Source organism: Alligator mississippiensis, chromosome 4 (assembly GCF_030867095.1).
Source record: "Alligator mississippiensis isolate rAllMis1 chromosome 4, rAllMis1, whole genome shotgun sequence".
NCBI lineage: Eukaryota > Metazoa > Chordata > Crocodylia > Alligatoridae > Alligator > Alligator mississippiensis.
The window spans coordinates 247,366,706-247,380,123 of NC_081827.1; the positions used below are offsets into that span (position 1 = coordinate 247,366,706).

Consider the following 13,418-nt stretch of genomic DNA (forward strand, 5'->3'; position numbering starts at 1 on the left):
CTACCTTGTTAGTGTGGTAGACATACCTGCCACGTGCTAAAGATGCCAAGGCACTTTCTTCCCTTTCCCAATGTAGGTATAGGACTGTGTAATGGGACTTCTTTGTCCTTGCTGGGTACAATGGTCCCTGTATGTGCATCTCAGGTCAGGAGGGATTCTGGTTGCGGTAGTGGTTTTGTGGCATTTTATTTTCTACAAGAAGATCTCTTTTGGCTCTCCGCTGGCCCACGGGATGGAAGGAGAGAGAGGCAGACGCTTCACTTACTGACATGGCAAGACTTTTTATGTAACGGATATCCAAATGACTTCTGCCTGTCCGTGCACATAGACTAAATGCCAAGGCAGATAACTCAGGGTATGAATCTGTTAGCGCAGGTTCGGAGTCTGTTCTCCCATCCTTACCGCAGCGGTGAGAAAAGTATCCAGAGGCCTATTTCATTTTAATTTCCAAAAGTATGACTATTGTAGAGGAGGGGAGGAGTGGGACTTTTGCAAGCCTGACCTAGCCCTGCTGCATGACTGAAGGATGGCGACTTAGGCTGGCTTCACAGCTCTCCCACTGACTCACTGTATCTCTGGGGAAGTCACTTCAGCTTCCAATGTCCATCGTCAGCGAGGGTCTGCAGTAACATGAGCCTAATGGTACCTACCACGCTTTCAGATCTGTGGATGGAGCGGGGAAATACTCCGTAAATGTTGTTGTAGTAACTGCTGTTGCTTTTTCTTGCTTTGCTTAGGAAGTGGTATTGCAAATTAAACCGAGCATCAATTTTGATCAGGTCTTTTCCTTAATATTTAGGTTCGAGATGCAGCAATAAACAGCCTTGTGGAAATTTACAGACACGTAGGCGAACGTGTCAGGGCAGATCTCAGTAAAAAAGGATTACCACAGTCTCGGTGAGTAGAGAATATCCCTTTTTGTTGACTGTTCTTGATTTCTTTTCATTTTTCCTTTGGGTGCAGGGGCCTTTTGTGTGAGCGTGGGGCTTCTAGACACCCTCCCCGCTTCCCCGCTTTCATGTACTTAATTTTATGTGGGAGAGAGAAGCAAACGGGGATTGTTCACCTGCAGCAAATGAAGTATGCACCTAAGTACTTGCAGGATTGGGGCCATAAAATGGAAGGAAAGCATTTAAAGACTATTGAAGACATTCATAAAATTGAATTAAGCCAAGTGGTTAGGGTTCATGTTACAACAGTCTATTAAAAGCAAATTGGCAAGCTAAAAAATCATATTTAGTATTCCAGATCATGAGACTGACCTAACGATCACAAGAGCTGTACAAAATATCCAGACAAGGTTCCTTGAGTGAATCTGATATCTTTTATTAGACCAACCCAAATAGTTAGAAAATAATTATTAAGCAAGCTTTCTGGTTCAAAAACCCTTCGTCAACCCTTCCAACTATTTGGGTTGGTCTAATAAAAGAGATCAGATTCACCCAAGGAACCTTGTCTGCCTATGTCCTTAGACCAACACGGCTACAACCTACACCCCTGTGTACAAAATATCCTGCATTTGAGACTTTACGTATAAATCTTTCAGTGTTCAAACCTTTCAGGTGCAGTCTGATCACATTTCTAAGTTGTTCTCTGCAACCAAGAGGCTTGAAACTTTTTTTTAAATAAAAAAGAAAGCTGAGGTTCTCAAATAATCACTTGACTCCAGGAGCTGGGTGTTAAGAAACACCGTGAATATCGCAAAGCGCACGCTACAGTCGTGTGCATTAGGAACTCTGTGTATTTAAACTCAGTCTCACCTGTTACTGTGGTATTTTTTTTGTTCGATTGCAAAAGAAAATCCAGGGGAGATAAAAAAGCAAAAGGTAATATAAAAATCTCTGGGTGCAATTTTGTGGCCAGTGTTGTACAGGATATAGACCAGAGGATCAAGTTCCCTTCTGGCCTCCAGATCATCACATGTGTGGAAGTGAATTTAGGCTGTTCTTTTTCATCCCTCTGCTGAACGGTAAAACTAGGCAGGTAATTTTCACTTTTGCTTCTAATTAGTTTCAGTTGCTGGTTCTCGTCTTCAGTCACGAGGCCTCGTTCACGTTGACAACGCTACCAGAGAACATTGACATACATTTAAAACCTGTTGGCCAAAATTTCCTGTCTTTTCCTCCAGCACCAGTAGCGGCCTTAGGGGAGAGCAAACCGGGCAACCGCCTGGGGCTCCACGCTTTAGGGGACCCCAAAATTTTGCAACAAATGTCCGACTTGCTTATAGGTCATTAAAATTAAGTCTCTAAGGAGCCCCAAATGACTCTCTTGCCCAGGGCCCCAACAACCCTAAGGCCACCAGTGCCAATGCACAATGAATTTGTCAGTCACAGTTAATAATAGTAATTGCCACTGCTGCTAATAACAACAACAACAATAATAATAGTAGTAATAACAATAATAATATATTTAATAATAATATACTTAATAATATATATTTAATAACAGATATTTAATAACAACAATACTAATTATTATTAGTTCATCATCATCATCATTATTATTATTATTATTATTATTATCTCAAGCCATATTTAGACATCGCCAACCCATTTGACTTACAAAAGTTCCATTTGGGACCTCTTGTTTTTCAGTCTCCTTCAAAAGTTAGACCATGGGTTGAAGCGATGCAGCATGCGTTTTTGAGCTTGCTTTTCTTACTTCCGCAGTAGTTCTGTTGAGTCTTTGGGGCTGCGTGCAAGTTAGCCAGCCTTGATTATCTGTGAGGTTAACGTTTGTAATGTATTTCTGCAATTTCAGTGGTGATAACTTCCACTGCTTTTGCATCAGCGCGCTGGAGCTTGTATGCTCGGTATCCCAGAGCGTGCGAGCCTGGGTGCGGACCGACACACAGTATAATTCCTTTAGAAAATTTCAGTATAAATCTAGCAAAGCTATTTAGCACCTTCCATCTGAGGACCGCAAAGCACTTGACAAAGGAATGATCTTAGCCGTTGCATTGTGTAGACGTGGAAACTGAGGCAGAGAGGAGTTTAATGGCTCAGCTAAGATTACACGGTTAGCTGAACAGCTGGGAAACCAGCCAGTTTATGTGGCTTCCCTGGTGCATCTGGATCTTGGATGCATCCTTTTAAGAACAACTTTTTTAAAGCAATCAATGCAGCTTTTCTTTAGGGAATACAAGGCAGGTCTGAGTGGGATGCTGAGCGGGAGAGTGTGCGCGAATGAAGTGGTAGAAGCATCTCGTGTTTGTGGCTGTGAGTTAGAGGCAGCTGCATAATTGGGGCTGCTTATTTTTTTCCAGGGCATGGACAAAAATGTGCCCAGTCATTTTAATCTGTGATTAGTGCGGCATCTACCTGGTAACACATCTCTGTTCTGCCGGGCTGATTCTGGATGGATTTGCCAATAAAAATTTGTGATAAGACTGTCCTATGAGAGACCTCTGAATGACAGGTCAAGGGTTTGTGATGTTTAAACTCTTTGTGGAGAAGCAAACCTTTCTTGTGCAGGCTGAGGCTGAGATCAGAGGCTTTGCCCCCCCTACGCTTACTACGTCACAAGTTCGAAACTACAGATCTTCCTCCAAAGAATTATGTTTGCAGCCTTGGGACCTTGAAAGACTTAATTTGTTACGATGTCAGTGAACTAAGGCAAGACGCATGTCTTTCTTACAAACTGTAGGCTGATCCCACTGAAATCAATGGGACCAGTTTTGCCATTGACTTATCTAGCGGCAGAGCTGTGCTCGCAGGGCTAGATTTCCAAATGTGCTTTCGCGGAGACACTTTAATGGCAAATTTTTGGAAGAGCCCGGTACCCTTTGGAAGATCTGGCCGTGAGTTTCCACCGTGCCTGTCCCCATGCAGAATACGCAGCCCCCAAAAGGAAGGGGATCTGCCTTGGTGAGTGGGACACTTGGCTCCATGCTTCAGCCCCAAGCGGTAGGGAGATGCAGACAAATGGATGAGCATTGCAGGAAGCCTTCAAGGAAGAAGAGGATCTGAAGGAGGCACGTAAAAAAGGGCGTGGGCGCAGTGCTGGGGGAGCTGGAAATGTAGTCAGAGCTGAGAGCAGGAGAAGGAGGCAAGGAGAGGTGAGGAGGGTAGAGGTGAGGGGTCTGAGAAAGGGAACAAGATCATATATCTAGAGGAGAGGGTGGTGAGAGAGATGTTCAGCTGGCAGAGGCCAATAGCTCCGTGCCAGTGTCTCCTCTTCCTTTCTCCTGTCCCGGGATAAGCTCAGGTTTTCAGTGCTTGTGGTCTCAGCCAATAAATAGTTTCTTTTTGCTGTCGGGAGAAGGAACAAGGACTAGCTGATATCCTGGAAAAGCACGTTTGCATCTCATTTTTAAACTGGCCTGATAAATAGGTTTCTGGCAAGGGGTCTGCTTAGACTTGCCCGTAAGAGGAGGGGTTTTGAATATACCCCCATATAGCATCAGTTCTCCTTTGGGCGGCAGCGTGGAGTCGAGCAGCCTTGAGAAGAGCGCAGGGGAGGGTGGCTTTTTCTGCCTGTCTCCTCTCCCTTCCCTGGATGCCCCCATGGGAAGGTTTGCCACAGCCCGTCCTCGAGGACTGAGCTCCCGGGGATGGAGGACTGACCTGACGGGGTGTGCTGCAATGGAAACGTGGTGGAGAAAGCAAGGCAAAAACAAGAGAAGTGTTAAGGCTGAATGTGAATTTTTTTCAAGCTCCCAAACCTTTCGTCTTTCACCCATGTCTGTGAATGCTTTAAGTTCAGCAAAGTTAAATAGGTTGAAAATAGGGTTATATAATGCGAGCACTTGGTTAGGATGGTTTAGATGGGGCCGATCCTGCCTTGAGCAAGGGATTGGACTAGATTTGACTGCCAGAAGTCCCTTTCTAGCCCCATTTTCTATGATTCTGTCCTTCTGTGCATCCACTACCGGCCCTGGGTATAACACGCCACTTCCATATCTCTTATCTATTCTCTATTTCTTTCCTGTATGTTACTAACCACACATCACCATTCTGTATCGACACTTTATGTAAAATTTCAATCCTTACCTTCTTCTCAATTAATTCAATGGCAAAACTCCCAGCGGCTTCAATGGGAGGAGAATCAGTCTCTTATTAAGAAGGGTTCCTCATTACATCTTTGTTTCTCCCTTTCAAACAGGTTGAACGTCATCTTTACAAAATTTGATGAAGTCCAGAAATCCGGAAACATGATCCAAGGGTCGGGCGGTGAGTAGAAACGCTGCTGGCGTTCCCTTCTCCTTTGCGAATGATCAGCGTGAGGCAGACCCATAGCTGTAGAAGTAAAAGGCTCCTTGCAAAGAATTGCCACGTGTTGCATGCAACTACCGTCTGTTTTTACCAAAGGAGAAATAGGAAAAGGGAAATATATGCATGTAACCTTCAGGGAATTTAAGGTCAGAGGCTGATAACCTTACAATAGTCTTCAAGACGAGTTCCCGTGAGTCAGAGCAAGTGACTCTTTTTTTTGTTTAAAGTGTTGGTGGGTGGGAACTGAAATCTGTGAAGGACTTGACTCAGGCGGTGCTCTTTGTAAATGTAAAAGAGCATTCAGATTCACTGCTGGGGAGGCTGGAGCAGGCTCCCGCGACAGTTTTCACATGCTTTCCCTGCATGGGTGCAGGCATCAAAGATGGTGCCCCCACCCCTTAACAGCTAGGAAGGTGGCTGGTAAGAGTGGAGATGAATCTGCTTTTGTCTGGCAAGATCAGGTCTCGTCGAAAGACAGAGTTATTTTCCTTTCCGGGCACTATTCTTCCCTCTAAACTGCAGTGCCCTTTCTCTCTGAAACAATGCACACGTGATAGAGCCAGACAAGCAGCCACGGTCTGAAGGCAGTTCTGCACCGGAGCAGACATTTCCTGGCGCAGCTTAAAAATTCATAAAAGAATTTGTGGGTGTATTTAACGCCGCTACATGGCGCTTTGCTGTACATCTGGGAATGGCGAAATGCAGTGTGACGTTGTGGGGTCAAACCTAAGCTGAACGTGGAAGAATATTGTTCGTGGGCGACGTTTATGATGAGGGCAATCTGCCGTTTCTTTGGCACGAGGGACGTTGTTAAGAAGTGTATAACTGAAAAACAGCGTTCGGGTCTTGATTTAGACTCAGGAAGGAAAAAAAAGTATTCCTTGATCAAATATTTAAGCATTCATAGCCATCGTACCTTTAGTCCTGAATACCCAGGACAGAGTAGACTGAATCTGCCCCTGCTCCAGCATCACGGATATCAATTAAACTAGAATGTGGCTCATTATGTCTTAATGAGAGATGCTAATGGATATGCCCAGAGAAGATCGCCTTAAAAGGTGGTGCATCTGGTTACGTCACGTCATGCTGTCGCTTATTGGAGCTTGGGAGCAGCTTGTGCGGCATGGTGTTGTGACATTATGTTGCTACACTGTGTCAACACAGATTAATTATATCCAAACTGTGCAAGCTGGTGATGATTTGTTTTCTTCGGAAGTTGCCTTGGAATCTGTTAATGAGTCACGAGCTCAGCTTGCAGGGGCACTGGCGGCACGACATGAGGGTAACCCTACAGGCAAACCAAGCGGGTCACGGCTCTGAGTAGGATGACCACTGGTATTCCCAGGAGAGCCCAGCAAGAGCAGCCTTGGCTGAGGAGTAGACATGGAGGAAGGAAAACTTGACGTTTCACGGGTAAACCTTAGCTGTGTAATCGCAGAGAGGTAGCTAGCTGTGTTAGTCTGACGTCTGGCAGAAAACAGGATCTTATAGTTAGTTGGTAAGATGCCACTCTGCCGTGCCTTCTGGCCATGCAATCGTGTTATCTTCGATGGCACGGATACTAGAATAGCTTGAGCACCATAACCTGCCTGTACAACCCTAGAAAATGAGGGTTGAAGGGACCTCAGGAGGTCACCTCTAGTCCAACCCCCTGCTCCAAGCAGGACCGCCCCAGCTACATCATCCCAGACACGGCTTTGTCTATCTGGGTTTTGAAACCCTCCAAGGACGGAGATGCCACCACCTCTCAGGGTAACCTGGTCCAGTGCCTCGCCACCCTCCTAGTGAGAGTTTTTCCTAATGTCCAACCTCAACTTTCCTTGCTGCAACTTGAGCCCATTGCTCCTTGTTCTGCCACCGCTGACAGCAGTCCAGCTCCATCCTCTGTGCAACCACCTTGCAGATAGTTGAAGGCTGCTATTAAATCCCCCTCCAGTCTTCTCCAGGCTGAATCAGCCCAGTTCCCTCTGCCTTTCCACATAAAGCATGTGCCGCAGTGCCCTAACCATTTTCCTTGCCCTCCCCTGGACATTCTCCAATTTGTCCACATCCTTTCTGTAGTGGGGGACCCAAAACTGGACACAGGACTCTAGATGTGGCCTCACCAGGGCAGAGTAGAGAGGAATAATTAGTTCTCTTGATCTGCTGGCAATGCTCCTACAGTCCAGGATGCTGTTAGCCTTCTCGGCGATAAGGGCACACTGCTGGCTCATGTTCAGCTTCTTGTCCACTGTCACCCCCAGGTCCTTGTCTGCAGAGCTGCTGCCCAGCCAGTAGCCCCCAGCCTGTCCCGGTGCTTGGGATTGCTCCATCCTAAGTGCAGGACTTTGCACTTGTCCTTATTGAACCTCATGAGATTTCGTTTGGCCCAGTCCTCCAATTTGTCAAGGTCACTCTGAATCCTAGCCCTGCCCTCCAGGGTATCTACTATGCCCCCAGCTAATCCCACTACTCGTTCAGCCCAGTGTCTGGTCTGTTCTGCATTAGCTCTAGCACCAGCATCTTCAGTCTGGTGTGAGGTTTTGTCTACACCAGTGGTTTTTAACCCGTGGTCCATAGACCCGTGGGTGTCTACAGACCGTGTCTAATGGGTCCATGAAAGATGACTATTTATCAGTAAAAAGTACGTGAATACCTTCACTTGCAATTCAAAGGGGTCTGCACCTCCATTCAACATTTTCCAAAGGGGTTTGCACCTTTATTCAACATTTTTTTTTTTTTTTTTGGAGTCCATAAATGGGGAAAAAAGGTTGCAAACCGCTGGCCTTCACTGACTTTTTCTGTCAAAATCTCACTCCCTGCAGCCAGCATGAAAACCTGTTTTGTGAAGACAGTAAACTCCTGTCTTTATGGCAAAAATAATTCTGTTTAATGCTGTGCCCAAAGCTTTAAATCGTGGCTTTCTAAGGGCATGGGCAAATGGCACATTTAAGCCAGCATAATTTACATCACCTAAATAGCAGCGGGCCCCAGAGCGGACAGACTGGCACCTATCCTGGGGTAGTGCCTTGCAGTAAGTGCTTTTATAGCCCCTCGCCACCAAAAGAGCAGAGAATAGCCTATTTGCCACCAGGAGCAAATGGCTACCCTGGGATAAGCTGCAGACAGATAACATATACACCTAGGTGACTTGCGCCGAAGGATTTTTCCTCTGTTTTCGTGTTGGGTAATTCTATGCTGGATTTGACTAAACCATCCCAGTGTGGGGCTGTACATGATGTCTGGTCATTTGTCTCGCCAGTATAAAGGCTGATTTCACTGTTGTAAATGTATCATGTACCCAGGCTTGTTATAAAAGAGGCGAGAGCAAAGCACGTTGCTCCAGATCATCGTGTGGATCCAGCCCCAATACCCACAATATCTACATGTCTTCATATATAATGTCAGATATCAATACCATACCCAAAGCCTTCTTCTGCCGCATCGCTGGGAGCAAGCTACTGGCTAACACGGTTGCTTGTCGCCGTGCCGTAGCCACCCAGGATCACTGAGCCACGTTGACGGCAAAAGGATTTGAAACGCTTGTCGAGCCTGGCTTGTACGGAGGAGTTAAGCAGGCAGAAAAGAAATGATTGTTTCTGAAATGGCGGATCAGGCCAAAAAAAATCAGTCAAAGCGGTGCTATAACTAGAATGGATCGCATGGCTCTCCAAGAACGGGGGCTTGGATACGTGCGTTTTTCGCAAACCGCTCTCCCTGCGACCGCGGCCAGCCAGCGTAACGCCGCGTGCACGTTGGAAGTCTTTTGGCCAGTGCTAAAAGTCATTAAAGACTCTCTTGAACAAACACCAGGCAATAAATAATAACTGTCGGCCCAAGCAGGGAGGCAGTCGGTTTGCAAGCCGCATTTATTAAGATGACGAGACGTATTCTGATCTCAGTTTGGCTGAGGCCAATCGAGAGCAACTCCCCTTGAAGCTATTGGGGTCGTACCGGCTCGCGGCCGGCTGAACGCGAGCCATTGTACGTTTTCAGACCGAACAGTCCCAGCCTTTTTGCATGTTTTCTGACTTTCCTTATTGCAGTTCATGATAGTTTTGTCAAGTGAGTCTCAAGATGCACTTGATCTTTCTTTTTTTTTTTTTTATTATTATTCTTTCTTTCTGCATCTGGATTCTGTTTTTAAAGCTTAATAATATTATGAATAAAACAACAGTTATCGAGGGACAAGGACTCGGCGGTAATTTGAAGTGTGTTTCGTTTCTGTACAGACAGAGGCAGGATTTCATCTTTGTGAGTACGCTGCTTGTTGCTAGGTGACCAGGAGGGCTCAGAGCTAGAAAATGGAGATAAAATGCACGCCGGCTTGCTCGATGATGCTCGGTGCGTCTCTATTTGGTTTTTTTAACATATAATTAGTCAACCACTTGAAGCAAAAATTACAGTTTTCCCCCCTTTCGGCTTTCAGCAGGCTAATTATTTTTGTGTAGCTGCTTCTGCTAATTATGCAGATGTGCTTGTACCTCCCCCCGGGAGGAAAGATTTTCAGCATGAAAAAGCCAATAATTGTGAGCCAGTCGGTTGCCGTCTTCCTGTGGCATCGCGTGATGATCTTTAATTGGATGCGATATGGAGGGAGGCCCTTGGACACAAACGTAGGTTTAATTTACTCCAAGAGATTCCTGCTGCTCTGCTTTTCTGGGATTTATGGCGGGGAGGGCCTGAGCTGACGCCTGTTGAAATGGATGGGAGCATTTGTCATCGACTCCGGTGGCTTTTGGATCAGGCCCAAACTCCAAAGGGTTTTTAATTCCGGTTTTAGGGCAGGCTCAGCAAGCGATGGAGCCATAACCCAAGGTGAAGGAAAGATGCCAGAGCATACTTGGAGAAGCTGACTGATGGGAAATGAGGACCCTGTTAGCATCGAGCAAAATCATTAGGAGCCAAAGCTTCTCTGGTGCACACGTTTTAATCCCACTTAATCCAATACCATCGTCAGGGTTTAGATCCTGTAGCATTCAGCCCCGTATTCTGTTTCAATCCAAGTTTTAAAGCCTTCCCTGGAAGCAGATTATCCTGCTCTTCTGCAGTCCTTGCAGCACCCAGGCATGGAAAATGCCCGCTTCTACTTTGCCTTCATTGTGCACTAATCTTCTCCCCTCCCGTCCTACTCTGCGTCTGCTTGGATCGGGCTCTGGATGTGTCGGGGCGAACATGGTGGGCTGTCTGCACGGCACTGCCCCTCCGCCGCGCACGTGGCTGTCCGCATGGAAATCCAAGCGAGAGATGCTAAGCTGGGATCCCTGTGAACAGGGATGGTCAGCGTGGCTGGTGCTGGAGCTGGGAGGTCAGCGAGAGGCAATTATCTCTTCGGGGAAGTGGAGGGGCTTTCCTATCTCTGTGGGTCTCCCATGTGATTGCAGCCCCCTAAATCCCTGCCAGCTGGGGGTGATTTGAGGACAAATTTGTGACCCCTCAGGCCAAATTCCAGCAGTTTGGCACAGAGGAAGGGGAGTCGGTGTGAACTTCGTGACACAAGCAGACATCTCGCAGACTTTTTGGTGGGGATTTTCCTTGCAGTCATGGAGCCAGAAGCGACTTCTGTGAGCATTACTTTTCTTTCAGCAAAACCAGTTTTCTGAGTACACTTTCTACTAGCAGCATGGCCCTCCTGCTGATGCTTATTTCTCTGTGTAATAGCCCTGAGCACGTGCACATTTTTATACAGTAATAATATTTGTCTGCTTTACCCAATTTCAGTAGACTCCTGTATTAGTCGTAAAATAATACCAAATTCCTGGCAAGCAAAGACTCATGGAGAAAGATGAATTGGACCCTGGGCTAGTTGTATTCTCCATAATTAAAGAAATGTTTAGTCAGGTGGGACCCCAGCACGTGTTGCCTGCGCGGTGGTGGTTCCCCAAGCTTGTTTATAATAATCCGCAAGTAACTGGAGGAAAACGAGCCGCTTTCGACATTTCCACCTGTGGCTCTGATTTTTAGAGCATAGTCACTGTGTGTAATTTTGGCATCCTGGTCGTGCAGGGTCTTTCCCAAAAGTTGGCCCTCCCTGCAGCAGGAGTATTGGGCGCGTCCAAGCAACAGTCTCGCGGGACTGAAGGGGGGATGCTTGATGATGGCTCAAGAGGTTTGAGCCAACAAACAGAGCATTGCATTTCCCTGGATCTGCTCTTCGTTGCATGGTTTCATAGATCTCATAGACGTTAGGGCTGGAAGGGACCTTGGAAGATCATCGAGTCCAGCCCCCCTGCCCATTTAGTTGCCCGGTCTCTGAATCTCACTGCCTTTGAGATGAAACTTAAAACCCATTTCATTGACTGAGCCTTCGTCCGATTGAGACGAAGGGAAATGGGCCAGACAGGAGAGGAGGAGAGGTCCCTGCCCTGGCACCGAAGCGGGCCTTTCTGCTCAGCTGTGCTGGCTTGCCGGAAACCAGGTAGAAATAGAGGGAAGGCGACACTGGTTTTCCTCTGGAGCCTGCTTTTCATGTCGTGATGTCGAAGGGAGAGGGAGGCAAAAAGAAACCCAGGCTCGGGAGAACAAATGTTGCTCAGCTGAGCGCTGAGGTTGGCTCTTATTTTGGAGGAGGGGTGGCAGTCATCGTCTCTGCTAGGTCACACGGAGGAGTCGTTCGGGAGGGGGAGAGATTACTGGCGCCGAAGTTACTGAGAGCCCGGCACAGCAGGGCTGCTCGTAGAGCACAGCGCCCTTCGTTAGCATCTCAAGCTCACTGCGGAGCATGACTGCTGGGAAAGGTAGGCATCCTGCTTAACGAGCAAGGGGGGGCAGTGGAAATCTGTTTGTGCCTTTCATTTTTTCTTTTTTTAAGCATTAGGAAGGAAACCAATAGATTGGGATCGTGGCGGTGCTTCGGCAATAAAGAGCAAACTTTGCAAAATAGGCTGGAAGGAAGCATACCTGGGATGCAGACGTCAAGCGTGATTTGAGGCTGGCAGCAAATAAGGATGTAGGCGAATCGATCTGGGGGGGGAGGCAAAGCAGAGATACCCGAGGGAAGAGGGGATACCTCGTAAGAGAAGGAAAAAAAGAAAAACCTGGTGGCATTTTTAACCATCCTGCAGAGTTTTTTATGTCATTTTGTTTCTTGTTTTTTTGAACGGTGGTTGCTGCGTTTTGCTTCTTAATGAGTACGGTATTTGCAGCGTCAGCCAAGGAGTGATTTAGAAGGTTACAAGTCATTTGTTAAACCAGCGCTGAATTGCAGCCAAAGAAACAGGCTGAATGGAGATGTCGCTGGATTTTCTGCAACGATTATTATTATTTATTTTTTTTTTTAGCTCGTATTTTGGCTAAGGCTTTCTAGCAGAAAGGCTGGCTGCTGAAGTGGGAAATGCTGGGTGACAGGGAGACAGAGGAGCTCAAGGGTCTTTACGACCGTGGAACTTGAATTCGCAGGGGAAGCGTGCGCCGCGTTTCTTTTTATGATACGCTCCGACCCCGGGCTTGCCTTCCAGCATTCGAATGAACGCGTTAGCCATCTTTGTAAAGCTGTTGCGTCTGCCTTTCCCTCTCTCCCCTCCCCTTCCCCAAAAAAGACAGGACGGCGCTGTTCTGTTGAAATATTTATGAGAACCTGACGGCCTCGGGGGACAAAAGGTGATGCTTGTTTTTCATAGATTAAATACAAGGGGAGTGAATGCGTGCTCACGAATATCCGATGCGTCGCACCGAACTTGCGTGTGCGTTGCTGTTTTCCTTCCCGCTGTACGGTCCCCACTGACGGCATGTTAATGCAGTGGTTAAGAAGGTACCGACTAGGTTAATTAAACCTCTGGTAGGATTTATGTTGCATGCAACAATTTTGCATGGTTCCTCGTATCCTCCAAGGCTCTCCAAGCCCTTTTTGAGTGCTGCAGTCCTACAAAAAAAACCCCCCACGTGGTCAATAAATGCTGTTAAGGGGCGAAACGAGGCATGGAAATATTAAGGGACTGGCCCATCACCAGTCAGGACATTGTTAGTGGATTTGGAAATGCAGAAACCTGGCTGGTCAAGTGCTCTAACCACATTTTCTCCCTGGTAGTCTAGTAATAATTACTATTAAATGGCCCGGAGAGGAGAGGGTAGGATATTAAGAGATCTTTGCCAGGTTATGTCCAACAACTGTTTTACCTGTCCCATTCCTAGCATTTTTATCACTCAGCACAGATATGAATAGAAAAAATAACACAAGGTATGTCTGTTTCCAAACACGGACCCTTCCCTCTTTAGGATGGATTC

At 46.8% G+C, this 13,418-nt stretch overlaps 1 protein-coding gene across 1 annotated transcript in view; it reads left to right on the top strand.

Annotated features, from left to right (window-relative positions):
• The window catches only part of CLASP1 (cytoplasmic linker associated protein 1), a 246,024-nt gene that overhangs the window by 78,374 nt on the left and 154,232 nt on the right, over positions 1-13,418 (top strand). Inside the window, exons 7-8 of the mRNA XM_059727486.1 lie at positions 800-897; positions 5,107-5,174. Coding sequence (XP_059583469.1) covers positions 800-897; positions 5,107-5,174 — 166 coding nt within the window. The remainder of the gene's footprint in view (positions 1-799; positions 898-5,106; positions 5,175-13,418) is intronic.